The 23115-nt window shown below is 53.8% G+C and overlaps 10 protein-coding genes across 10 annotated transcripts; 5 read left to right on the top strand and 5 right to left on the bottom strand.

The window, feature by feature from the left end:
* Positions 1-183: 183 nt before the first annotated feature.
* On the bottom strand, positions 184-1382 carry NECHADRAFT_102367 (uncharacterized protein). Its single transcript, XM_003053470.1, has 4 exons — positions 1315-1382; positions 1209-1248; positions 607-989; positions 184-556 (listed from the first exon to the last, which is right to left on the bottom strand). The coding sequence occupies exons 1-4, from the start codon at positions 1352-1354 to the stop codon at positions 327-329; spliced, it is 693 nt and encodes a 230-aa protein (XP_003053516.1). The 5' UTR covers positions 1355-1382; the 3' UTR covers positions 184-326.
* Positions 1383-1770: 388 nt separating this feature from the next.
* NECHADRAFT_98777 (uncharacterized protein) lies at positions 1771-3452 on the top strand (the record flags this gene model as incomplete). Its single annotated transcript, XM_003054188.1, has 4 exons — positions 1771-1821; positions 1883-1952; positions 2006-2507; positions 2707-3452. 4 exons carry the CDS (start codon positions 1771-1773, stop codon positions 3251-3253), a joined length of 1170 nt encoding a protein of 389 aa, XP_003054234.1. The 3' UTR covers positions 3254-3452.
* Positions 3453-3682: 230 nt separating this feature from the next.
* On the top strand, positions 3683-4912 carry NECHADRAFT_74744 (uncharacterized protein; the record flags this gene model as incomplete). Its single annotated transcript, XM_003054187.1, has 2 exons — positions 3683-3952; positions 4049-4912. The coding sequence occupies 2 exons, from the start codon at positions 3683-3685 to the stop codon at positions 4910-4912; spliced, it is 1134 nt and encodes a 377-aa protein (XP_003054233.1).
* Positions 4913-5058: 146 nt separating this feature from the next.
* NECHADRAFT_74743 (uncharacterized protein) lies at positions 5059-6017 on the bottom strand (the record flags this gene model as incomplete). The annotated part of the gene is made up of 2 exons (XM_003053469.1): positions 5059-5171; positions 5219-6017. The coding sequence occupies 2 exons, from the start codon at positions 6015-6017 to the stop codon at positions 5059-5061; spliced, it is 912 nt and encodes a 303-aa protein (XP_003053515.1).
* A 1447-nt stretch (positions 6018-7464) lies between these two features.
* NECHADRAFT_90051 (uncharacterized protein) lies at positions 7465-10377 on the top strand (the record flags this gene model as incomplete). The annotated part of the gene is made up of 1 exon (XM_003054186.1): positions 7465-10377. One exon carries the CDS (start codon positions 7465-7467, stop codon positions 10375-10377), a length of 2913 nt encoding a protein of 970 aa, XP_003054232.1.
* A 404-nt stretch (positions 10378-10781) lies between these two features.
* NECHADRAFT_73370 (uncharacterized protein) lies at positions 10782-11695 on the bottom strand. Its single transcript, XM_003053468.1, has 3 exons — positions 11368-11695; positions 11102-11309; positions 10782-11046 (listed from the first exon to the last, which is right to left on the bottom strand). Exons 1-3 carry the CDS (start codon positions 11563-11565, stop codon positions 10841-10843), a joined length of 612 nt encoding a protein of 203 aa, XP_003053514.1. The 5' UTR covers positions 11566-11695; the 3' UTR covers positions 10782-10840.
* Positions 11696-12548: 853 nt separating this feature from the next.
* NECHADRAFT_102366 (uncharacterized protein) lies at positions 12549-14800 on the top strand. The gene is made up of 5 exons (XM_003054185.1): positions 12549-12628; positions 13246-13446; positions 13517-13761; positions 13861-13926; positions 14033-14800. Exons 2-5 carry the CDS (start codon positions 13299-13301, stop codon positions 14123-14125), a joined length of 552 nt encoding a protein of 183 aa, XP_003054231.1. The 5' UTR covers positions 12549-12628; positions 13246-13298; the 3' UTR covers positions 14126-14800.
* A 756-nt stretch (positions 14801-15556) lies between these two features.
* NECHADRAFT_32069 (uncharacterized protein) lies at positions 15557-17950 on the bottom strand (the record flags this gene model as incomplete). Its single annotated transcript, XM_003053467.1, has 1 exon — positions 15557-17950. The coding sequence occupies one exon, from the start codon at positions 17948-17950 to the stop codon at positions 15557-15559; it is 2394 nt and encodes a 797-aa protein (XP_003053513.1).
* Positions 17951-18353: 403 nt separating this feature from the next.
* Positions 18354-19575, top strand: NECHADRAFT_73368 (60S ribosomal protein L6). The gene is made up of 3 exons (XM_003054184.1): positions 18354-18486; positions 18801-19136; positions 19194-19575. The coding sequence occupies exons 1-3, from the start codon at positions 18373-18375 to the stop codon at positions 19344-19346; spliced, it is 603 nt and encodes a 200-aa protein (XP_003054230.1). The 5' UTR covers positions 18354-18372; the 3' UTR covers positions 19347-19575.
* Positions 19576-19932: 357 nt separating this feature from the next.
* Positions 19933-22203, bottom strand: NECHADRAFT_30560 (uncharacterized protein; the record flags this gene model as incomplete). Its single annotated transcript, XM_003053466.1, has 3 exons — positions 19933-20201; positions 20254-21983; positions 22079-22203. 3 exons carry the CDS (start codon positions 22201-22203, stop codon positions 19933-19935), a joined length of 2124 nt encoding a protein of 707 aa, XP_003053512.1.
* Positions 22204-23115: the final 912 nt, after the last annotated feature.

The following is a 23115-nucleotide window of genomic DNA, read 5'->3' as shown; positions in this document are numbered from 1 at the left end:
CCCGCCAAAATACGGTCTACAGCGATATAATCTGATACTTGCAAAAGCTACCCCTCCTCCAGCTTCATTTCTTGTGAAGATCTGGCGGGGCTGGCTTTGAGAACCTTGATGTTAGAATGGTACGATTTCAGGATTCACCTAGATGCTTGGGACAGGTGTCATTGACGATCAATGGTTTTTTTTATTTTATTTCATCGTCTCTGGTCGGTACGAGGGGTAGGATTCATGACTACTTCCCCCTTCATGTGGCTCATCAAATACCGTCCATCATAAATCCCCGCCGTCGTGCTCATCACATTCATGTCGACTCAGCTACAGACGACTTTTTACAGCTTCTGCATGGCAGCAACGTCGGTGGACTGGACGTAGTCCTCGAGCTCCTGGATCTCCTCCTCAAGGTCGCCAATAGAGACCTTCTCGTCCTCGACAACGAGGTTGATCTGGAGCTTGCTGACACCGAAACCAACGGGGACAAGCTTAGAGGCACCCCAAGTAAGACCATCCTTCTCAATGGCACGGACACCGGCCTCGAGAGCCTTCATGTCGGTCTCATCATCTGAAAATTGTTAGCAAAATTTTCACAACACCGGACAAGAAAATTCTTACCCCAAGGCTTGACGTCAAGGGTGACGACGGACTTGGCGATGGTCTTGGGCTTGGCGTCCTTCTTCTTCTTGTACTCGGCAAGGCGCTCCTCGCGGACGCGGGCAGCCTCCTCATCCTCCTCCTCGTCGCTGCCGAACAGGTCGACATCCTCGTCATCACCACCCTCAGCCTTCTCAGGGGCAGCAGCGGGGTTGATGGTCACCTCGGCGGTCTCAGGGCCGTAGGTGCTGTAGGGAGCAGCGGCATCACCGGGGAGGGTGGCGAACTCGCTCTCGTAGCTGGCGATGTGCTTGTACCATCGGGCAGCGTGGGGGTACTTCTCGGCGTCAGGGGCAGAGGAGAGAGCCTTGAAGACGGCGACATCAGCCTGAGAGGCGCTCTGGCTATTGGCAATGTCAGTACATTGACTCACCCTGACTTTAGGCAGAAATATCAGGTGTGTAAAAAACGACTCAGAGATGCACAAGTGCTTGTTGCTTCGTCAATCGGCGGGTCTTGAGTCCGCCTCCGAAACACGGACCAATTTGTCTCATCATAGAGGTGTCGAATCGAGAGGAAAGAGGTGATTTGGGGGAGGGAGCGGAATCTGAAGGCATACGTACCCGACAATGTAGGAGCGGGTGCTCAACCAGGTGTTGAGCACTGATCAGCTGTCAGTGACTGAGGAGCGAGAAAGCTGGGCGCTAATGAAGCCAGATAGAGACATACCGGTAGCTCCAGCATCGGTGAGGAGATCGGTAAAGCCCATTTTGCAGAAGGATGAAGAGTTTGGAAAGGAAGAAGAAAGAGGTCGGGTATTTGTAGAGCTGGGGGAGATTGCGAGGAAGAAAATGGGTTGTCTGGTCGATGTCCAAGGTGGGGTTTATGAGATTTTTCACCCAAACCAAATTGCTTGTAATGGGGCAGGGGCGAGGCATCAGTTGCTGAGGGGAACGTGGCGGCACGTGGCGGCGGTGAATGGACAAATGTCGGGCCGGTGTGGCAGCCCCTCTGCGCCACAGGCTGGCAGGGGTGGCCTAAGCTGAGCTCGACGACGTAAGAGCTCCTGCAGCCTTGCCAACCAAGAGGCTCCCGCGATTTCAAGCTTCACATTTTCACCTCTCTACTTCTTCTCATTCAACATCTCCCCAACTCACCCCTCTCTAAATCGCAAAGTCATCAACCATGCCAATCGCGCCGATCATCACATTCAAGGCCGGCCAGTGCGAGGTCGATGTATGTCCTATGCCATCGTTGAATGTGACTTGTGGCACGCGCTGACTTGCCTCAACTGTAGACCTCGACCAAGCCTTTCAAGGTGAAGCCGCAATCCGAGCCAGGTTATATCTATCTATACTCCGAGGATGGTTAGCGCATGATGTGTCGTTTACTCTTGTGATATGACTGATAGTCGATATAGATCTCGTGCACTTCTGTTGGCGGAAGCGGAGCGAGCCACTGGACCAGCCCGAGCTTGATCTAATTATGGTGCCTACCGACGGTAGCTTCGTTCCCTACGAGTACACTACAACCCCTCAGCCTACATCCAAGACCGATGGCCGCATATTCGCTCTCAAGTTCTCTTCTTCCTCTCAGCGATACCTCTTCTGGCTGCAGTCGAAACCCCAGAGCCGAAACGGCGACCCCAGCTACTTCAGCCCCCGGGATCGCAAGATTGGTGACATTGTTCACCGTTTGCTGCAGGGCGATGAGGTCGATGTGACTCGTGAGCTTGCGGCTGTCCGCAATACCGACGACCGACCCGATGACGGAGACGAGACCATGGAGGACGTCGAGGGCCACCGTGACCCTCATGACCACCGTGGAAGCGGCAGCGGTGGCGCCGGCCCCGATGCCACCGGAGGAGATGTCCGGGAGGAGGGCGAGGGCTCGCGAGAAGGAGGAGCTGATGGTGCGAGAGCGTAGGTGATTCCCTTTGCTTGGTCAAACAGGACGGCGCGCGCGATATGGGTCTTGATTTGTATATCACTGGTCTGGGACAGCGGGTCAAACAGTGTAAAACTAGATTTCCTGGCGGTGACGAGAAGAATTGGGAACTAGTGTCCACGCGCTGGATCTGAGGTGTTGGCCCGAACCGTGACAGCGCTGACGTCGTTTCAGGGCCTCCTCGTCAGCCCCTGATGCTGCTGCCGCCGTGAGGAACTTTCTGGAGTCTCTTCGAGGCCAGTCCGGACTTGCTGGAGGACAGCAACAACGTGGGGGTGATAAGGCGTACCCATACCTCAACCACCTACTGCCGACCTCGATCACAGTGCCCATGATCGACTCAGCCACCGAGGAGTTTGCCGATACCCTGATCAGTTTTCTCCCACCTACCGTCATCGTCCTCGCAAGCGGCTCATCGGAAGTTGATGGAAAGTCGGACCCTTCAGCGGCTGCTGTTGAGGCGGCCAAGGCTTCCCTCTTGCTGGACGATAAGCGCAGCCTACTGAAGAAGGTTCTTCGAAGTCCACAGTTTAACCAAGCTCTGGCAAGTCTGACCATGGCTATTCGAGATGGAGGACTGCCAAGCATCGCAGATGCTCTTGGAGTGAAGGTCCAGGATGGCGGATATCTGCGTGGAAGTGGAATGCCAATGGGCGGAGGCCAGGCTGTCGAGGCCTTTGTTGAGGGTGTCAAGAAGACAGTCGAGGAGGAGAAGAAGTAAAGAGATATGAGGAACATTCTTGTACAGGGTGAAAACACCCAGCTATGCTTCACGACTTGATGTTGATGGAAAAGCATATAGACAACGTCCGGTGTTGACCGAGCTAGCGGCGCAATCATGACTTATGGTGCTCTTCAACGCTAGACAATGAAATAGCATCAAATCTCAGTTCTTTGCACATATACTGTAAAATGTCTATTAGAGAGCATCGTATTCTATCTTGTAAGTCGGTTCATAACTCGCTTTCCAGCTGAGGTGGGCCATTCCAACTTATGCATGCCCTGGGCAGTGGACATGAAGCGGCCCCACGTTCACTGACGTACCCGCGCCGTCGTACCTGCTTTAGCTCATCAACACTCGCCTCAATTTCTCAGCGCGCCTCGTTTCAACTCCATATTCCACGCCCTTTACACTCGGCGCATTGTCAAAATGGAGGCCGTATTCCCTACAGACCCTCGCGAATTCGATGGCGATGACCGCATATCGTTCTCCAAGCTCGACAACAAGTTCATCGCGGTTCACGATGATGGCAACGAATACGAATTCGACGCTGATCAGAAGCGATGGATCCTGACGGACGACGAGCCATTGGAGCCCGAACATTTTGATACACATGAACTCCATGGGGGACACACATCGCAAGTATCCCAAGATGAGGGATCAAGGAAGCGCAAGAATGGGTCGGGCCCAAGTTCAGAGGTAAGCCTCTACTTCCTTCGATCGCAACACCATTCCCCGACACTCTAGGAGTCACCTCTCGATCAAGACCTCAGCAAGCTGACCTTTAGGTATTAGACTACAGGGACCCCCAAGCCTACACGACCAAACAAGAAGCAGAAGGCGCCCCCACAGCCCAGACAAAATACTGCAGTCTATGTCACCGGTCTCCCTGCCGACACAACAGTTCAAGAAGTACACGAGCTCTTCTCCCGGAAGGGGGGCGTCATAGCCGAGGAAATCGACAGCGGTGCGCCACGCATCAAGCTCTATACCGACCCGGATGGCAACTTTAAGGGTGACGCCTTGATCGTCTTCTTCAAGCCCCAGAGTGTTGAGATGGCCATCATGCTTCTCGACGACACTGACTTCAGAATCAACCCAAGCGGCACGCGTGAGGGCAGGATACGGGTCCAGGCTGCGGACTCAAGCTACAAGAAGGTCAAGTATGACCAAGATGACGCTGCCTCTGGGGATAAGAGCAACGGAGCTGCGGAGCAAAAGCCTCAGAAGAACAACCGTGACAGGCAAAAGATCATCAAGAAGACGCAGAAACTGGACGCAAAGCTGGCCGACTGGGACGACGATATCCCGTATGCGGGGCAACCTGAGGCGGCGACGAAATGGGATAAACTGGTGATCCTACGGCACATGTTCACGCTGGAGGAGCTCGAGGAGGATCCAGCAGCACTTTTGGAGATCAAGGAGGACATCAGAGAAGAATGCTCCAAGCTGGGCACAGTGACGAACGTGGTACTCTTTGACCAAGAGCCCGAAGGCATCGTCTCGGTCAAGTTTAAGGATGCAGACTCAGCGCTGGCATGCATCAAACTCATGCATGGGAGGAGTTTTGACGGGCGGACAGTGGAGGCTTTTCTGGCATCAGGAAAGGAAAAGTTCAAAAGGTCACAGCAGGATCAGAGCGTTGAAGACTCTGACTAGAGGCGCGTCCATGTTGAAGTAGGAGTCTTGATTGGAGTGTAAGATACCCAGAACCCAGGAGAGATAGGGACAAAGTAGACCGTTCCAGCTGCATGATATGCTTTCATTCGTTTTTTTTTTCCTTGACTCTTACAATCTGGGTAGGGTCAGGTAGATTTCAGAGGTGTGGTTATTTCGATGTCCTCGGCGACTGTATACCAGATGGCAGCCTCGATAACATTGCAGATTACTTGCAATTCTTCATCATCTAGTTGGGAAGCTATATTAGCCGGTTACTGACTGACATGCTCAATCTACAACTCTCACCTCGTGGTGCATATATCATGACAAAATCGGGCGACACTGGGCTCTTGAGGAAGCGACTCCTCCACGCGAGGGGGTGCCTCTGGCCCCAGCCCTTGTCTAGCACCTCTTTTATATCATCGGGGTGAAGGCACATGTGCATTGAGTGATCCGAATCGTGAACATGGACGATCTCGCCCTGGCAGTTTGTCTGAAGCGGGTGTCTCGCAAAGAGGGCTAAGCCATGCTTCTCAAGGCACGATCTCTCGGTGCCGAATTTCTTGGGGATACGGCTCGCCAGTTTCTCCATGGACCTGCGGACGGCGCGGTAGCACCCTTGGGACCCGTGTTGGTCGATCTGCCTCTGGGGCGCGATGCCTGCGACGATGGGGCGTGGTCCTGCGCGGTACGGGAGGTGATATCGATTGAGAATTCCAGATGTTGGGAGCCGAGTTGGGTCCGGTACTGGTGGGACAAAGGGGTCATTGAGAGACCATAGGCGGAACCATGTTATACGGATGTAACCGGCAAAGGTCGAAGGCGTACCGCCAGGGCCCAGGTTTAGGAAGTTCTGGTAATCATTCTGAATGAGCAAGACTAGAGGAACGATACCGATGAGGAGCTCAGCGTGATAGGGTTCGAGGAAATGGACGACAAGGAGGAGCGCAAGAGCGGATAAGAATATGGTAGGGCCGTCGAGGGTCACAGAGATGGGCTGTTGGCGGAGGACGCATGAGATATTGAGCGCCTCAACCTCAACTTCGCCCTGGAGATCAGGAGGAGGCGAGGTGAGGGTCTCGGCCGATGTAATGGCGATGGACATGGCAGTAGCAGTAGGAATTGATTATTGTGTCGTATTGTAGGGTATGTTTAGGCAGTAGGTCGTCGGCCACAATGCCACGATGAATATTCTTGTGGGCGACGCCCGTGTGAGTGTGACGTGAAGCCAATGGGAGAAGCCTAGACTTAAAGACTTGGGACATTCAAACGCCTTCGACAGAGAGAACCAGGCGAAAAGGCAGGCTTTAATATTCCAGCGGCTTTCCTAAATTCTCACAAGAGGCGGGAAACTTGGAGCTGTGTGCAGGAACCAGAGGAGGAGGGGATCGTCATCTGATGCCCAGCAGGATCCAACCACACCAAGCAGAGCAAGCCCCGACGCCGACAGCCCGAAAGAAGTGCAATTGGGCCTCTTGTGCGCCATCACATCAGCCGCACAAGCTTTGCTCTACGCGAAGATCAGCACTTGAGGCCAGCAGCCAACGGAAGCTGCACCTGCAGTGCCGCCGTCGGGTGTCTCGTTTCAAGCCTGGGCGCTTTGTTTCCCCCCGCGCGGGGTTGATTGGCGTTGAGCCATGACGTTGGGTTGAGGTTAACTGAGCTTCCAATGAGCGGACTTCGAGGGATGACGACGCTGCGTTGGGTCATAAGACGGTCTAGCTTGATGGAAGCGGGACGGGAGGAGATAGAAGACCGCGGTGTAAGACGAGGTGAGTGCTACCCTGGACACATGGTGAACTGGGTGGTCAGCATAGCTAAGGGCGCTCAGTATCTCCTTTATTCAAACAGAAATTGTCGATCAGTAACAAATGCTCGGTCGTTTAAGCTGGACTGCCTGTAGGTGAAGAAGCTGTATCACTCAAGCCTGTAGCACAATAATAGGTAGGTAGGTAGGCAGGTATGGGTAGCACGTGAGGAGGAAATATCTTCACCTCAACTCAGGATAACCGAAACCATATTCAAACCCAAATGCACATGCAACCCTACCCAAGCACTCCCCTCAACCGACCAACTGGAGTTATACAAGTCCATGCAAGGACTCTCGGTGAGCTGGTTGCGGATGCATGCTAATTACCGGAGACCATGGAACAATGGCCGGCCGAAGTCGAGGCCGAGCTCGCCTGTTGCCCCGCAACCGCATTGTCCCTAACAAAACAAAATAGCGAATGACGACGCATGCATGGGTATGGGTGATGCAGCAAAGAACTCTGTCTCGGCTAGAGTTGGAAAGGCCTCCTTTTTACCTCTGTTCCTCTTATGATTTCTCCTTCTGTATAGCCTTGACGAATCTTTTGACGACTCTTTAACACGCCTGTTTATACGTGAACACGTCCACTCCAGCGATTTGAACCTGACCATAGACGTCGCTGGAATCTAAGAATCTGCCCAAATTGGGCAAAGGGAGCTTCACTTGCTGGTCAGCCCCGAGACATCGCATTCCACCAACAATAGCTGACCAGATATAGGACATTATAGAACCAGCTCCCAGCATGGGTTTATCAAACCTTCTGCGGCCTCGCGAGCCGAAGCTGCCGCTCTACAAGAAGGTCAGCTCTCCGACTAAGGAACGATACTCGGACGACGACTACTCTACCGACGACGAAGATGATGATGAGCCTTACTCCCCCGGCAGCTCGCCGGGTTCCTCAAGAAATACATCTGGGTCTGCCTCGAGCGGACTTTTGATGCTGCCCAAGCACAAGAAGAAGCCGCTCCCTCTAGGCCGGAAGATCGCCCGAGTGTACCCATACCGACTACCCACAAAGGTCACACGGTACCTGTTGTGTTTCGTAATAGGCTTCATCATTGTCCTGATCGTGACCCTGGTGCGAGCCAGCCAGGTGGAGAACTGGAAGGTCGCGAATGGCCAGGTAAAGAGTCGGCCGCCGCCTCCTCCCGCCTGGGAGAAGTTCCCATTTCTGGAGAGATACTATGGAGGACTGAAGAATATGGTTACGATGGAGGAGATCAAGCCCGAGTGGCCCCACGTTAAGGACGAGCCCTCAATGTTGGGCGAGGGCAACGAGTGGAACAAGCAGAACGAGGTCAAGGGCAACAAGGATAGCGACGAGACCGATAAGGCAGCCACCAAGGAAATCGAGGAAGAAGCCGAAGGCAAGCCCAAGGAAGAGACCAAGGACGAAAAGAAGCCTGAGGAGGAGTCCAAGGCCAAGCGAGAGCTCCCCGAGAGCCACGGCTGGAACGGATATCCTGGACGAAGCGAAGAGACGGATATTCAAGAATGCTTCCTTGACGCTGACCGCACGGTCCGAGTTCCCCAGCTTCGGTACTACAACGGCCGCCCTCAAGGATTCCCCGAGCACGCTGTTGGATCTTACGAAGTGCTGGATCTGCCCGAGAACATCTGCTTCGACCGTTATGGCCGCTACGGACCCTACGGCTTTGGATATTCCTCGAGGAACGGTGGACTGAGTGTTGGAGAACATGGCCAGAAGGAGGGCTCAGATGCTGTTTGGGACAAGACCCCCAAGGTCGACTACCGACAGGTTGACTGGGCCGAGGTCCAGCGTCGCTGCTTCAAGGCCAACCAGGCCCGTTTCAAGGCCCTTCCTCCCAAGACTCTTACCCCTCACGGCTTCTTCATCCACGAACCCAAGGCACCAGCACCATCTGCTTCTCTTGAGCGCCGCGGCGTGGAGGTGGAAAAGACCAACCCAGGAAAGGAGGCTGCTACCCCTGAACCCACCGTCTCTAAGAGCGAGAAGCCCAAGACTGAGGAGGCCAAGTCTCAAGACTCCAAATCCACGCAGTCCGCGCCTGCCGAGTCCAAGGCCACCGAGTCTAAAGCTGCCGAGTCTAAGGTTGCCGAGTCCAAGGCTGCTGAACCCGTACCTGTGGTATCCAAGGCTGCAGAGCCAAAGGCTCAAGAGTCCAAGACCGAAGAAACCCACGAGACCAAGACTGAGAAGTCCAACTCTGCCAGCACCGAGCAGCCTAAGGCACCTCAAGTTAAGAAGGCACGCACTGCTGTCGTTGTACGCTGCTGGGACGAGTACCACTGGCGTGAAGATGACATCGCCAACATTCGATCCCTCATCACCGAGCTGGCCGTGACATCTGGCGGCCGTTATGACATCCACTTGCTTGTTCAGATCAAGAACGAGGCTGCTCACCCTGTCTGGGCTGACCAGGACACCTACCGAGAGCGTATCGAGGAGACCATCCCCGAGGAATTCAGGGGCCTGGTGACCCTCTGGTCAGAGACTCAGATGCTGGCTCTCTACCAGGGCATCTACGATCACTTTTCTCGCGGTCCTGATCTGCCCGTCCACGGCGTCTACCGCGGCCTCTCAATGGCAATGCAGTACTTTGCCTATATGCACCCCGAGTACGACTACTTCTGGCAGTGGGAGATGGACGTGCGCTACACTGGCCACTACTACGACCTCTTTAGCAAGCTCGAGAACTGGGCCAGAGACCAGCCTCGCAAGGGTCTTTGGGAGCGTAACTCTCGCTTCTACTTCCCCAGCGTTCACGGTAGCTGGGAGGACTTTTCGCAGATGGCTCGCGTTCAGAGCCAGATGGGAGTTGTCGGTGCTGACAATGTATGGAAGAAGGTTCCTGGCCTCGATCTAGATGGCAAGTCTCCTGATGCCGACACCAAGGGTGATCGCACCGTCTGGGGCCCTCTGCGTTCCAACGATGACAATGACTGGTTTGAGCCAGGCAACGATCCAGTCGCACCCACATCCTACGAGAAGGACCACTACCAATGGGGTGTCGGCGAGGAGGCTGATTACATCGCACTCAACCCTATCTTCAACCCTGAGGGCACTTCTTGGGGTCTCAGGGAAGACATCACGGGCTTCAACCGCACTGAAGGCCTGCCACCTCGCCGCGCCAACATCATCACAACTTCGCGCATGTCTCGCAGACTTCTGACGACCATGCACAAGATGACAGCCTTTAAGAAGCAGTTTGCCTTCCCAGAGATGTGGCCTGCCACCGTGGCTCTCCACCATGGCTACAAGGCTGTCTCGGCGCCTCACCCTGTCTTTGTCGACCGGTCCTGGCCAACGGCGTACATGGCTCAGGTCTACAACAACGGCCGCGATGGCTCCAGTGGTGGTTCGCGGACGAGCATCTTTGGAGACAGGGAGCACAACATGCATGGACTCTCGTGGTTCTACAACTCAGGTTTTGCGCCCAACCTGTATCGCCGATGGCTGGGACTCCGGGTGAACAATGATGGTGGTGAGGAGTTTGAGGCGACTGAGGATAAGAGTAAGAAGGGCAAGGGCGTGGGCAACATGCGTGGTGGCGAGGGAAGAATGTGTCTTCCACCCATGCTGCTGCATCCTGTCAAGGAAGTTGAGCTGCCCGTTGAAGCCCCCAAGCCCGGCACTGATGGCCAAGAAGGCCAGTCTGACCCCGGAGCATAGAGTTGTTTTTCTGTTTTTGTATTTGTTTTACTCTTGACATTTGTTCGGAGTTGGGCATGGCGTTAAGTTTGCTTGCCTGGTCGTCTTGTCTACGGGTTCATGTCTTGCCATTGAGGAATGAGACGGAATGATAATGAATGACCTGGATGATGCCTTGGAATCTTTCAGATGGTGCAGTGTATACGTATCATATATATATGGGATTAGACTGGTTAAACTTGACGGTTACACATTGAATCATAGCATAACTCTTGGTGATTCGTTCAGCTTGCGAGGAATGATTAAAAGCCGCCGTCTTCAGACATAAATTTTATACACTTATTATCACATAGAGCATATTCCCGACCGCTCGTTTGTGTAGCATCCCATCCAGTTTCCCAAGGCTCTTTCGTCTCCCAGTTTTTGCGCCGGTACGGTCCTCGCAAATCGCGGGTATTAAATCAATGCGTTCTCAACTCCCCGTCTATACCACGCGCTTGACCTCGAAGAAGCGTCGCAGCCACCAGACCTGGAACAGGGACTCGCCAATGACGACGCCAATGACAAACATGTTCCACCACTTGACTCGGCTGTTGGTGCTCTCGGCCGTGTTTCGGTGGGTGCGCTCGCGGATGATGATGTACTGCTGCTCGTCCTTGACCTGGGCAAGGAGGTCGGAGAGCTTGCGGACTGAAGATTGTGTGAGCTAGGGGTCCAGAGTATCCTGTTTTGTAGGGCTACTAACCTTCGCGGTCGAGGGGGTCGGCGGGGAGATCAGACTCGCTCACGTAGACGATGCCGTGGACGTTGAACGACACCTCCTTGGTGTTGGCGCCCCAGTTCTCGTTGCCGAAGCAGTATACGTACTTGCCGTCGTGCTTGGCAGTGAAGGAGTAGTCGCCGTTGGAGACACTCTTCTCGTTGGCCTCGTACTGGCCAGCAGGGTTGTTGATCTATTCATCCCCAGTCAGATCACTTGTTCTTTTATGTGTCTCCCATGTGGACACGTACCCAAAAGTCAATGTCGAGGTTGCCTGCGCTGCCAAACTCGCGATCGCCGACCTGGAAGGTGACGGTCATGGTGTCATCCTTGTGGAGGGTCTCGTGGAAGCACTCTCGGCCGTGGGCGGGAAGGACGATGTTGTGAGCGGTAGCGGCCTGGAAGATGGTGGCGGCGAGGAGGGCCCTCGCGGCTGTGAAGAAGTGCATGATGCCTGTGTTTTTTCGTGAAAAAGCCCGAAGGAGTGAAGGGTCGTCGGTGAGAAGGTCAAGGGAGTGTCGTGGTTGCCTGCGGGAGGATCTTGATCCGGGCGATTACACTGTCAATGTCATCTATCAAGTTTCCCCTTGTTGGAGCTACAACACATGGAGTCGCGAATTGACACCTTTCCGCAGCGGCCAGCCTCGATTGTGGCTAGTGCACTCTTCTCCCCCTTCTCAGCCACGATTAAACAACTTTGCTGTCCTCTAAAAACAGCAAAGCCAATCCCGAGGTGGTCCAAGCCTAAAAGGGGGAAAGTGGGCTCGTGTGGACCTTTGACTCTCTGTGTGTGTGGCTTGGGAGGCGAGGGCGGGATTGTGCTTGTCGATTATCTGTCCTTGTGAACGAACACCTCAGAAAGGGATGAGATGGCGGGACTGATAAGCCAGGGGCGGGTCACGATTGCGCGGCATCTGGAGTGTGGCATTGAGTCGAGCATGGTAGGATATTAGACGAGATGTGATATTATGGTGAATTGAAAATAGTATCACTGTATCTGTTTGCTTCTATTCAGTCTTGTCTCTCTCTGCTCATTCTTTCTTCTCCTCGTATCAGAGCAAAAGTCCTGAATGTGGCGGTGCACACACATGTCTGTCGTACCCCTCCAGTCTGTCTCAGCTCCCCTCTCCCCCTGAACGGTCCTTGGAATCCACTGTGACTCTGTGAGTAGCTTACGGCCAGGGCACCTAGGCTAGTACCTGCTGCTCGCCAGGCTCCAGAATTCCCTGCCCCCGGCGAGCCAGTAACCTGCCCTCCGCTAGCACGGTCCCCAGTGGCCCCCCCAGTGGCCCCAGCCCCAGCAGCAGCCCAAGGCCGCAAAAAAAGCCCAAAAGAGCCACAGCCCAGCCATTCGATCAACGGATCTATCTTCCCCTCTGTTCCGTTCTGTCCTTGCTTGCTCGACTTCTTACACCGACAAGTCCCCAAACCACACGACAGCCGCCGCACCCCATCGTCGCCGTCGGTTTTTTTTTCCTGCACCACCACCCAAACGGACCGCCCCACGATCCAGTAAGTTCAGTTCAGAGTCATTTTCCATCAGGCTGAGGCCGTATCCTGCCCTCGCTGCCGTCTCGAGCTTTCCCGTTTTACCCCCCGCTGGCGATGGCCTCATGGTTGGGCTCTTCTCTCTGTAACGCTGCCGCTCCGTGTTCGCCGTCGTCGCCGTTCAATCCCGCCCGCCTGGCTCTCAGCTGTTCCGTGGCCACTTGAGCATGAGCACCTGCACAGCACAGCGCAGTACACCTGGCATCAGCCGGCGAATACGGCAGCCTGGAACGAGATTTGCCTGATGGCCCAAGGGAATCTAGGATGACAGTCGGGAGATGCTGATGGCGAGCACCATGATCGTTGCCTCGACCATCATCATCTTAGGTGTCCTTTCGCAACACTCGCCCATAAAGCAAACCTGTCCCGCCTCGCCTCCTCCTGCATCATCAACTCCAACAATCAAATCAATCAATCACCAGCCTCCTCCTCCCTTGTCTGCCATCCCTCCCACTTCTGTCTCAGCCTGTCTTGTCTTGCCTCTTCCATTTATCTAGCCTTGCCCCCTTTGCCCCTCGCCACGTCCTCTTCTCTCAACACACCGTCTTCCGACCCCGCTGACCTTGCGCCTCTCCTCTCAGATCCCTCTACTCTATAGCAATTCATACAGGCGTCCAAGCCTCAAACCGCAAACATGGGTCTCGCCTTTTCGAAGCTGTTCGACCGACTGTGGGGGAAGAAGGAGATGCGAATTCTGATGGTCGGTCTTGATGCTGCCGGTAAAACCACCATCCTGTACAAGCTCAAGCTCGGTGAAATCGTCACCACCATTCCCACCATCGGTATGCTCTGCCCCCGCCCGCCCGCTGCGATCGCGCTAGAACGCTGACACGTTGTCTTTTTCCACTCTAGGCTTCAACGTCGAGACCGTAGAGTACAAGAACATCCAGTTCACCGTGTGGGATGTCGGTGGTCAGGACAAGATCCGACCTCTGTGGAGGCACTACTTCCAGAACACTCAGGGCATCATCTTCGTCGTTGACTCCAACGATCGCGACCGTATCGTCGAGGCCCGAGAGGAGCTTCAGCGCATGCTCAACGAGGACGAGCTCCGAGATGCCATTCTCCTTGTCTTTGCCAACAAGCAGGATCTTCCCGTACGTCACGACCCCACCTTGACCCCGTCTCTCCATTTTCTCCCCCTCATCCATCCATGTAACCGCGGTAACTTTGAACTGACGTGATGCCTACGATAGAATGCCATGAACGCCGCCGAGATCACAGACAAGCTTGGCCTCCACAGCCTGCGACAACGCGCCTGGGTAAGTACAAGACGGTCATCTCCCGATGTCAACTGCCCGGTCTCGAGAGGCTGGGCAAAATCTCGCCATAACAAGTCACATGCTAATCAACCCTCACCCCCAACAGTACATCCAGTCCACCTGTGCTACCTCCGGTGATGGTCTCTACGAGGGTCTCGAGTGGCTCGCCAACACGCTCCGAAAGGCTGGCCACCAGTAGAAAGACTGACGAGAAGTCTCCTTTGAACAAAACCCGCCTTCTCCCTCCAGCTCTCTGCCACATACTCTCACATGGCTCTTTTCTCGACTTTGATTATTCGAGGTTTCGGTTGTAATTTGCAAAGTTATCGGTCAACCAATCGAAGATGATCCTTGAACCAAACAAGTCGCGTCTCAGTCTTGACGTTTTCTGTTAAAGCAACCTCTTTTCCGCGTTCCCTCTTTCTCAATCTCTCTCAATTGGTGCTTCCTCGTGAGCCTCGCCTCGCCCTTCCGGTCAATCAATTCCCTCTCGCAAGAGTCGCCAGCTCAGCTCATCCCGAGGAACACAGAACGTACTTTCTTTTTTTCTTCTCTTGGAGGAAAAGTCGGGTGATGATGGGAGGCGTCTTTTGGGGAATCCCGGGATATTTGTACAGTCGTCAATCGGGTGTCGTTTGCTCTTTGAAAAGAATGCATCCTCACAGATCTTACACCACACGCACGATACCTAGTCTCTCACACTGTGGCGCACTGGTTTCTTTCTTTCATCTTTGTGTGTCTTTTTTTTCATGAGGGAGCATGGCCATGACTGGAACCCGAGTAACGAGAAACGCATGAATTAGGAGCTAATGCGAGACTGGACTGTTCTCGTAGAGATGTCTGTTTTTTTCTAAAGATGCCATGTTTGAAAAGAATGTGTAGATGTGATCGAACGTAGAGAATCTATTTTTCGTCCATGATAATTTGGAAGAGTATGTTCATGATGAGTGTCCTCTCCAAGATTGGGTCAGTAGGAGTATGCAGTCCTACATGATTACTTGCCGAGGTCAGCTAAACGACTTGGCGAGGGATTCGTCACTGGGCTTTGGGACTTGTGAAAGATAAGGGGAAAACATGGGTAATGCTGTCTAGCAGATATCAATGTCAGAGTGGTAGTGGACTGTCAACCAAGCAGCAAACAACTCTGGCATCCTCGAGGATAGTGAGGCATAACTCTCCATCACAAGGTGCTTACCAGAGTAACCCTCCCCACTGCAAGACTGTGGAGAGAGAGACAACGAGATGAGTGTGGAGTCTGTCGTTGGTGGGTGCATTCATCATGATGTGACCTGCAAGGCCTCACGGAACAGGAATGTGGTGCTGCCATTCAGGCCTCAACACGCCATCATGGTGGCGGGATATTTCACCTGGTCACAATACGGGCAACAGTGCGCATGACATCCGAGGAGCATTTTTTTTTTGACGTGCTTTTGAATTGGGTATCAAACGTGGTATTCTACATTTGGATCCATGTTATCATGATATCCTGACCATTCTTTTTTTTTTCTTGCCGTTATTTACAGTGGGAGACTATGCTATACTATTGTACAAAAATACTACATGTGATTAAGTTGACATGGAACACATAAACTCGTTAACCAATAAACTCCAAAGACTTGAACAAAGTCCCTCAGGTAGCGGCAGCAGGGGCAGCTTCTTCCTTGGGCTTGACATCAATCTCCAAACCCTCCTTGTCGTCGCGGATCCTGACTTCAGCAGTCTCACCCATCTTGAGCTGGCCCTTGATGATCTGGTCCGCTAGGTGGTTGCCAATCTCGTTGGTGATGAGCCGGTTCAAAGGACGAGCACCATACTTGGGATCGTAGCCGCGCTCTGCGAGCCAGTCTCTGACCTCGTTCGGCACAGACAGGACGATGCGTCGGTCGTCGAGACGCTGCTGGAGCTCCTTGAGACGAATATCGACAATGTCTCGGATCGCGTTGAGGGCGAGGCGCTTGAAGACGATGAACGAGTCGATACGGTTGAGGAACTCGGGCGGGTACGCTGAGCCGACAACATCCATCACGGCCTTGCGGACTGAAGGGTCAATATCTCCATCGGCCGTCTCCTTGTAAGGGTGTAGGTGGTTTTGGCCAACGAGAATGTCGGCACCCAGGTTGGATGTGAGGACGATGATAGTGTTTTTGAAGTCGACCTTGTGGCCCTGAGCGTCGGTAAGATAGCCTTCGTCGAGGACCTGAAGCAGTAGGGCAGAAATGTCGCGGTGAGCCTTTTCAAACTCATCAAACAGGAGTACGGCGTATGGCTTGCGACGGACGGCCTCGGTCAACTGGCCAGCGTCTTCGTAGCCGACGTAGCCAGATGGGGCACCGATAAGTCGGGAGATGGTGTGCTTCTCCTGGAACTCTGACATATCAAACCGGACCACCGCCGACTCTGTGGAGAAGAGGAAAGCGGCGAGCTTCTTGCAAAGCTCCGTCTTGCCGACACCGGTAGGTCCAAGGAAGAAGAAGGACGCCAGGGGTCGGTTCTCGCCGCTCAGACCGGCTCTCTGCAGACGGACTGCGTCGGAGACGGCCTTGATGGCCTCGTCCTGGCCCTTAACAGCTTCCCTGAGAGTGTCTTCCATGTGGACCAGCTTTTCGATATGTCCGGATGTCAACTTCGATACTGGAATTCCAGTGATGCGAGACACGACATTGGCAATGTCGTCCGAGGTGACAGAGTCGTGGATGAGGGTGTCTTCAGCCTTGGACTCCTTGGGCTCTCCCTCCTGAGGGAGCTTCTGCTCGAGACTGGGGATGACACCAAACCTGAGCTCCGAGGCACGGCCAAAGTTGTTTTCTCGCTGTGCCTGCTCGAGCTCAAACCTGGCCTTGTCGAGGTCCTCCTGGACCTTCTTGACTGACTCAATCTCGGCCCTCTCCTTCTCCCAGCGGCTGTTGAGCACCGAGATCTCTTCATTGTACTTGGCGAGGTCCTTCTCTAGCTTCTCCCTGCGCTCCTTGCTCGCCACGTCTGATTCCTTTCTGAGACTTTCGAGCTCGATCTGGATGGTCATGATCTTGTGGTCGAGACGCATAATGTCTTCGGGCTTGGACTCGTGCTGAAGCTTGAGGTGACTTGCAGCCTCGTCCATAAGATCGATGGCCTTGTCTGGGAGGAATCTGTCGGTAATGTATCGGTTCGATAGAGTCGCAGCAGCCACCAAGGCACCATCTGTGATTCGGACACCATGGTGGACCTCGTACTTGTCCTTGATACCTCGAAGGATGCTGATAGTATCTTCAACCGAAGGCTCGCTAACAATGATGGGTTGGAATCGTCGAGCCAGTGCAACATCCTTTTCGATTTGACGGTATTCGTTGAGTGTAGTGGCACCGCAGCATTGAAGTTCACCACGAGCCAGGGCGGGTTTCAATAGGTTGGAAGCGTCGATGGAACCTTCAGCCTTACCGAGGCCGAGGAGAGTATGAAGCTCGTCGATGAACAGAATAACTTCGCCCTCGGCCTGTTCAACTTCTGATAGAACCTTCTTCAACCTTTCTTCAAAGTCACCTCGGAACTTGGCGCCGGCAATGAGTGAGCCAAGATCGAGACTGATGACCCGCTTGTTCTTGACGCTCTCGGGGACATCACCGCGAACAATTCGAAGGGCGAGGCCCTCGAGGATGGCCGTCTTTCCGGTACCAGCATTACCAATAAGAACCGGGTTGTTCTTGGTTCGCCGAGATAGGATCTGAATCGTCCGTTGGATCTCGGCATCTCTTCCAATCACGGGATCAAGCTTGCCGTCCTTGGCCCGAGCAGTCAGGTCGATACCGAACTGCTCCAGTGCGGGCTTCTCCTCCTCGCCGCCCATGTTCATCCGGTGAGTACCACCGGGAGGGTGCGGCCGGCCATTGGCGTACGAACGAATGGCCAGGCTGGGGATCAATCGCAGAGGAGTTGGGCGAAGAGGTTGAGCTGCGAGTACTCGTGTAAGTGGTCGGGTAGATCGGGTCCGCGCGCCAGCACCAGCCAGGCGCTGGGTGGAAGTGATCAATTGTCTGCGAGCCTGCATATTGTGCACTCGATTACAAAGAAAAGAGTAGAAAAGAGCAATCGTGAAAAAAACAAAACAGGATCAAAGATCCTATCTTCGGGGGGAAGCTCTCAATTATCTACTCGGCACAGAGCCTCGGCCAGCAGTCTCATGACGGCTGGAGCACTTTCTCGCATCTTCGGCCGCCGCCATCGGGGGGGAGCCACTTTACTTTCTTGAGCTCTTATCTTATCAGCGTCACGTGCAAGAAGCCCCATGTCCAACTCTCGGGTAGCACGTACCATTTCCCCATTGGGCTAGCGCCAGAGGGTTCACATTTTGCTTCCCACAAACTCGTTAGCGGCCCTTCACACAGAATTCCAACATTTCGGGCGCATCAACACCAAGTGTCTTCCTTTCCTTCACCACCCAACCCAAGTCACCCAGCCAGGAGAGTCACCATGTCGGCGAAGCCCACATCCAAGACGTTCGGGAAGACGACCCGGGAGGTTCCCGCTCCCTCGGAGAAGGCGAAGAAGTGGTACCCCGCTGACGACGATGCCGAGAACAAGAAGGTGAGTTTCTTTTGGCGGTGATGATGATGGCTCTTTGCGAGCAGCTGTGTATTTTCCTTGAGGAGGCGCGTGGATTGGGGGTTTTGGAGAGGCGGATTGAGATCAACTCGACCGTTGGCAATTTTGTCATGCCGGCGCAGAACGACCAGAGAGAAGCGACAGGGCTTGAAATATTTCATGTCCCACGATATCGAACACACACACACATAACCAGCAACCCAACGACCACATACCGATTGGCGACAAGCACGCATTTCATAGCAGCCTCAAAACAGCAACCTTCAGCATCACTCGCTAACAGGTGCAAATCATAGGTCCGCAAGGCCGTCCGATCGTGGACTCCTCGCAAGTCCCTCCAGCCCGGCACTGTCCTCATCCTCCTCGCTGGCCGCTTCCGTGGCAAGCGTGTCATCCTCCTGAAGTCCCTCGACCAGGGTGTCCTCCTCGTCACCGGCCCCTTCAAGATCAACGGTGTCCCCCTGCGACGAGTCAACTCCCGATACGTCATCGCCACCTCCTACAAGGTCGACATCTCCGGCCTCGACGAGAGCAAGATTGAGGAGATCTCCCAACCCAAGTACTTCACCGCCGAGAAGGCCAAGGAGAAGGCTGGTGAGGAGGCTTTCTTCAAGCAGGGAGAGAAGCCCCAGGTATGAGGACCATTCGAGAGAACAAGATGAGATCAAAAACTGACACACGGGCTACAGAAGAAGGAGATCAACAGCAGCCGCGCCGCCGACCAGAAGGCCATCGACAAGGCTCTGATTGCCAACATCAAGAAGGTGGATCTGCTGGCCTCCTACCTCGCCAGCTCCTTCAGCTTGCGGAAGGGTGACAAGCCCCACGAGATGGCCTGGTAAATGGCAGTCCATCTTGTGCCGGGGCGGCGGGAGTACCGGGGTTGCGACACACGACGGGTTCTAGTAGAACGGGAAGGGTCTCCGAAATGGGCTGGTTTGGCCAATTGCATTTGGAAGTCGACGGCATCGGTCACATCTTGGCGTCTGTAATCAGGTTTTACAGTCAAAAAACAAACGAGCATACAAAACAATCTAGAGGCTTCCGGTGAGAGGCCGATGATGATGAATTCCCACTTTTGGATTTCCCGTCTACCGGGTGAAAAGGAACGAGAAAAAATGCAACTCTGATGCTTCTGTCTGAACTGAGACAACATTGAATATTTTATATGTCGTTGGTGGGATTTGGAGTTCAAGTTTCAAATTGTGTGCGTGGTGCGCCCTGGACCATCTGGAGTGTCTATCAACTCTCCAACCAAGGGTGGACTTCTTGACTATGGCCTGGCTGTCGACACAGCATGTTTTGTTCTTGCTTCTTCTATTCTACAGATTCTAGCCTCTACACGATCATGACTTGTTAATGTTCTCATATCTGTACACCATCATGACTTGCTCTTCATTTGCTCTTGCTCTCCTTGTTTATCCACATTTACAGGTCACGGTCCGCCCAACTCTCAACCATGCCCACAAGCGAGGCCTCGTAGTGCTTGATCGAAACCTTTCCAGACGCCTCGTCCAACGAGGTGTTGGCCTGGACAAAGACCTTGCGAGGCTGCTTGTTCTTGAGGACAGTGTCGCGGACCTTCTTGCCCCAGAATTCGGGGTCAACAGTCGTCATGTGGACGTAAAAGTCAGTGCCGGTCTTTACATCAGCAGTAGATTTGTAGATGTGAAGCTTCTGGAGGTACTTGGCAACAGCTAAACGAAACATATTAGCTTAACATTCAGGTCAGGGTTACCGGGAACTTACCATCTCGGCCGGCTGTGAGAATCTTGGATCGGTCCAGCTTGATCGTCAAATCCGAAAGATCGTCCTCCTTGTAGTCGAGCTTGCAGAAGTCGTCATCGGCCTCAAGGAAGCACTTGAGAATGGAGAAGCGAGCTTGGCTGTGAGCCTGTCCCCATTTCTGGCTCTTGGGATCCCACATCTCGAGGGAGGCAAGTCCAGCCCGAGCCATGGAGAGGTATGAAGCATACAGTACATCACCAGCCTCACCGTTGATGTCCTCGGAGCCGTCTCCAAAGCCAAAGATCTTAAGGACGGGGAACTCGCAGCTCAGGTGCATAGCGACAAGCTCAGCTCGGCACTCCTCGTATGACGCAGCAATGCTACCAAAGACAGAGCCCCAGGTCTGACCAGGCTTGTACCATGTCGTGATGGGCTTGTTATCGACGGGGCTAACAGGGGGGTTCTCCTTGTCAAAGTTGAAGTTACCAGGAGATGTCTCCTGCAGGAGCTTGCCGCAACCGTGACCAGTCAGTTCGTGAAGGCCAACCTGGACCTCAAAAGAAGCATCTCGCTGCTTCTTGTAAACCTCAAGGTCCTCATCGCGGATGAAAGGAATCTTCTCATCGGGGGCCTTGGCACTCATGACGTTTCCGAGGGAAACGTTCTTGAAACCTTCAGTCTGTCGGATGTCATCGTAGTTGGGAATGTTGATACCAGCAGGGATACCGGAGCCGGCAAAAGTCAGGACCTCAAGAGAGGTGAAGTCAGGGGACAGGAACTTGTCCTTCTCGAACTCGCTACCCCAGGGCAACAGAGGGATGAGTGTGGGGGCCTTGGACACAAGCTCGCCAAAGGCGCGTGTTCGCTCAAGGTTAACGATGGAGGCAAAGCCTTCCCACTCGCCACGAATACCGGCAGGGTCTCGGTATGTCTCGATGAAACCGATGTTGGACTCGACCATAGGGCCCTTGTCCTTGATCCAGAACCGCTGGCTGTCCTTGAACTCCTTCAGAGAGCCGGACTCGAAGGACTTGTTGTATGCGATATGCATGTTCTTCTGGGTATCGTTCTCGGCGTTCTCGGCAGCTCCATTGATGTATGTGGCAATGCTCTTCATCTCGGCGGAATAGTCGCCGTAGACAAGCTTGATAGTCTTGCCCTTCAGCGGGCCGTCCTCGACGGTGAACTCTGTCTCCTTGCCAATATCACCGCCCTCAGCAGGGATGTCCTTGACGGCCGAGGCAATCAGAATCTCAAAGTTGCCATCTTGGAGCTTTCGGAGTCGGTTGTTCTCGGGCAGGAGGCCCTTGGCCTCCATCCAGTCCGAGACAGCCTTGATCTCGTCCTTGGTGATGTGAGCAGAGTCAGGATAGTAGGTTGTCATGTGGCCATCATCGGGGTAGCCAAAGTGCATAATAGCGGGGTTGTCAGCGCTGAAGATGCCACCCTTTGTGGCCTCATAGAACTTGGAAGCCTCGGGGGAGGTGGCAGCCAGAGCAGCAACAGTCTTCTCGCTGCAGCGAGGGATGAACTTGGCGTCACCGAAGCTCTTGTAGTTGCCATTGTTGCCGAGGAACATGGCAGCGTACTCGAGGAAGCGAGTGACCTCATCCTCCTCGACACCGGCCTGCTTGGCCAAGGCGTTCCAGTCGCCCTTGGCAGACTTGTGAAGAGCCAGAATCAGATCGTAGATGGGCTCAGACTCGGGAGAGATCTGGCGCAGGACGATCCTAGTGCCAGCAAAGGCGGCTCTGGTGGGTGGTTAGCATGGAGGCGCCCACGTGATAGCCCGCGGTCAACTCGGGCAGGTTGAGATTGGAGCTACCGCCGATCAGAGATGACTTACTTGCTGATAAAGTGAGCATAGCGCTTCTGCTTGTCAGTCAGAGGCTCGAAGTGCTTCTCAATCTCAAGCCTGACGACCGAGGGAGGCTGGTCAGCGAGGTAGTGGGCCAGCTCGTGCGAGTTCATGACGACGGCAGAGGCTGAAAAGGCTCGAAGGGTCTGACGTCCAAAGGAAGCTGTAACGTGAGTGAGGGGTCGTCGTATAGCGGCGATAGAAGGCTTCGATGCTGCGGATCTCAGGGAGGGCAATGGCAGTCTTCGAAGAATGAAAGACGGTGAGATGAAGCTGGGAGAAGGCATGCCGCTTGTGCTCACGTCAGGTCGGCCAATCGATCCTTTGTATCTGGGCACAAACGCAACGCAACTGCCAAACGTGTCCAGGCAAAACGCGGGGGATCTTTGCGTGAGGCGGCAGCCACCTAGTTGCCAACCAGGGCTAGCACCGACTGTAGCCAGGCGTGTCTTTCCCCACCATGACACCTACTTAGGGCATCATGGACGGGCACCAGCACTGGTTGCAAGCTTGAACAAGGCAACAGTATCCAATCAATTCGAATTCTGGGATGGACCCGATAGGTTGTTTGAATAGTCTTTAGCCTTGTGCAACTTGAGAGTTGAAAGTTGAAAAGATTGGATCAAAATCACTTGCAGCGGGTGGCAGTCGCAGTCACAGTCACATCCTGTGCGTCAACCCACATGCGTCACGCGGAATGTAGCATTCTAGAATAGCGAGGATAGAAATAATTCCCGAGTAGTGCAATAATTTCACGTGAAGCCTTGTTTTGCCTGATCATGACTCTCTGAATGCCAAGATCATGTATATCATGACATGGTCCTAGTGGTGTAGTTTGAAGGGGTATATCTGCCGGGTAATCAAGTGGCTCTTGAATACAGGTATATCATTGTTCTCCATTGTTCCATGACTAGAATATCTCACGTGCTATTGGAAACTCTTATTTGATAGTCCATATTATTTTGTACTCACGTAGTGACAGTCTAATCTCGCTGTAATATATCTGCAACAGTACGAGACTCCTC

The sequence above is a fragment of the Fusarium vanettenii genome (genome assembly GCF_000151355.1).
Source record: "Fusarium vanettenii 77-13-4 chromosome 1 genomic scaffold NECHAsca_1_chr1_3_0, whole genome shotgun sequence".
NCBI lineage: Eukaryota > Fungi > Ascomycota > Sordariomycetes > Hypocreales > Nectriaceae > Fusarium > Fusarium vanettenii.
This window is presented reverse-complemented; position numbering and strand designations above follow the sequence as displayed.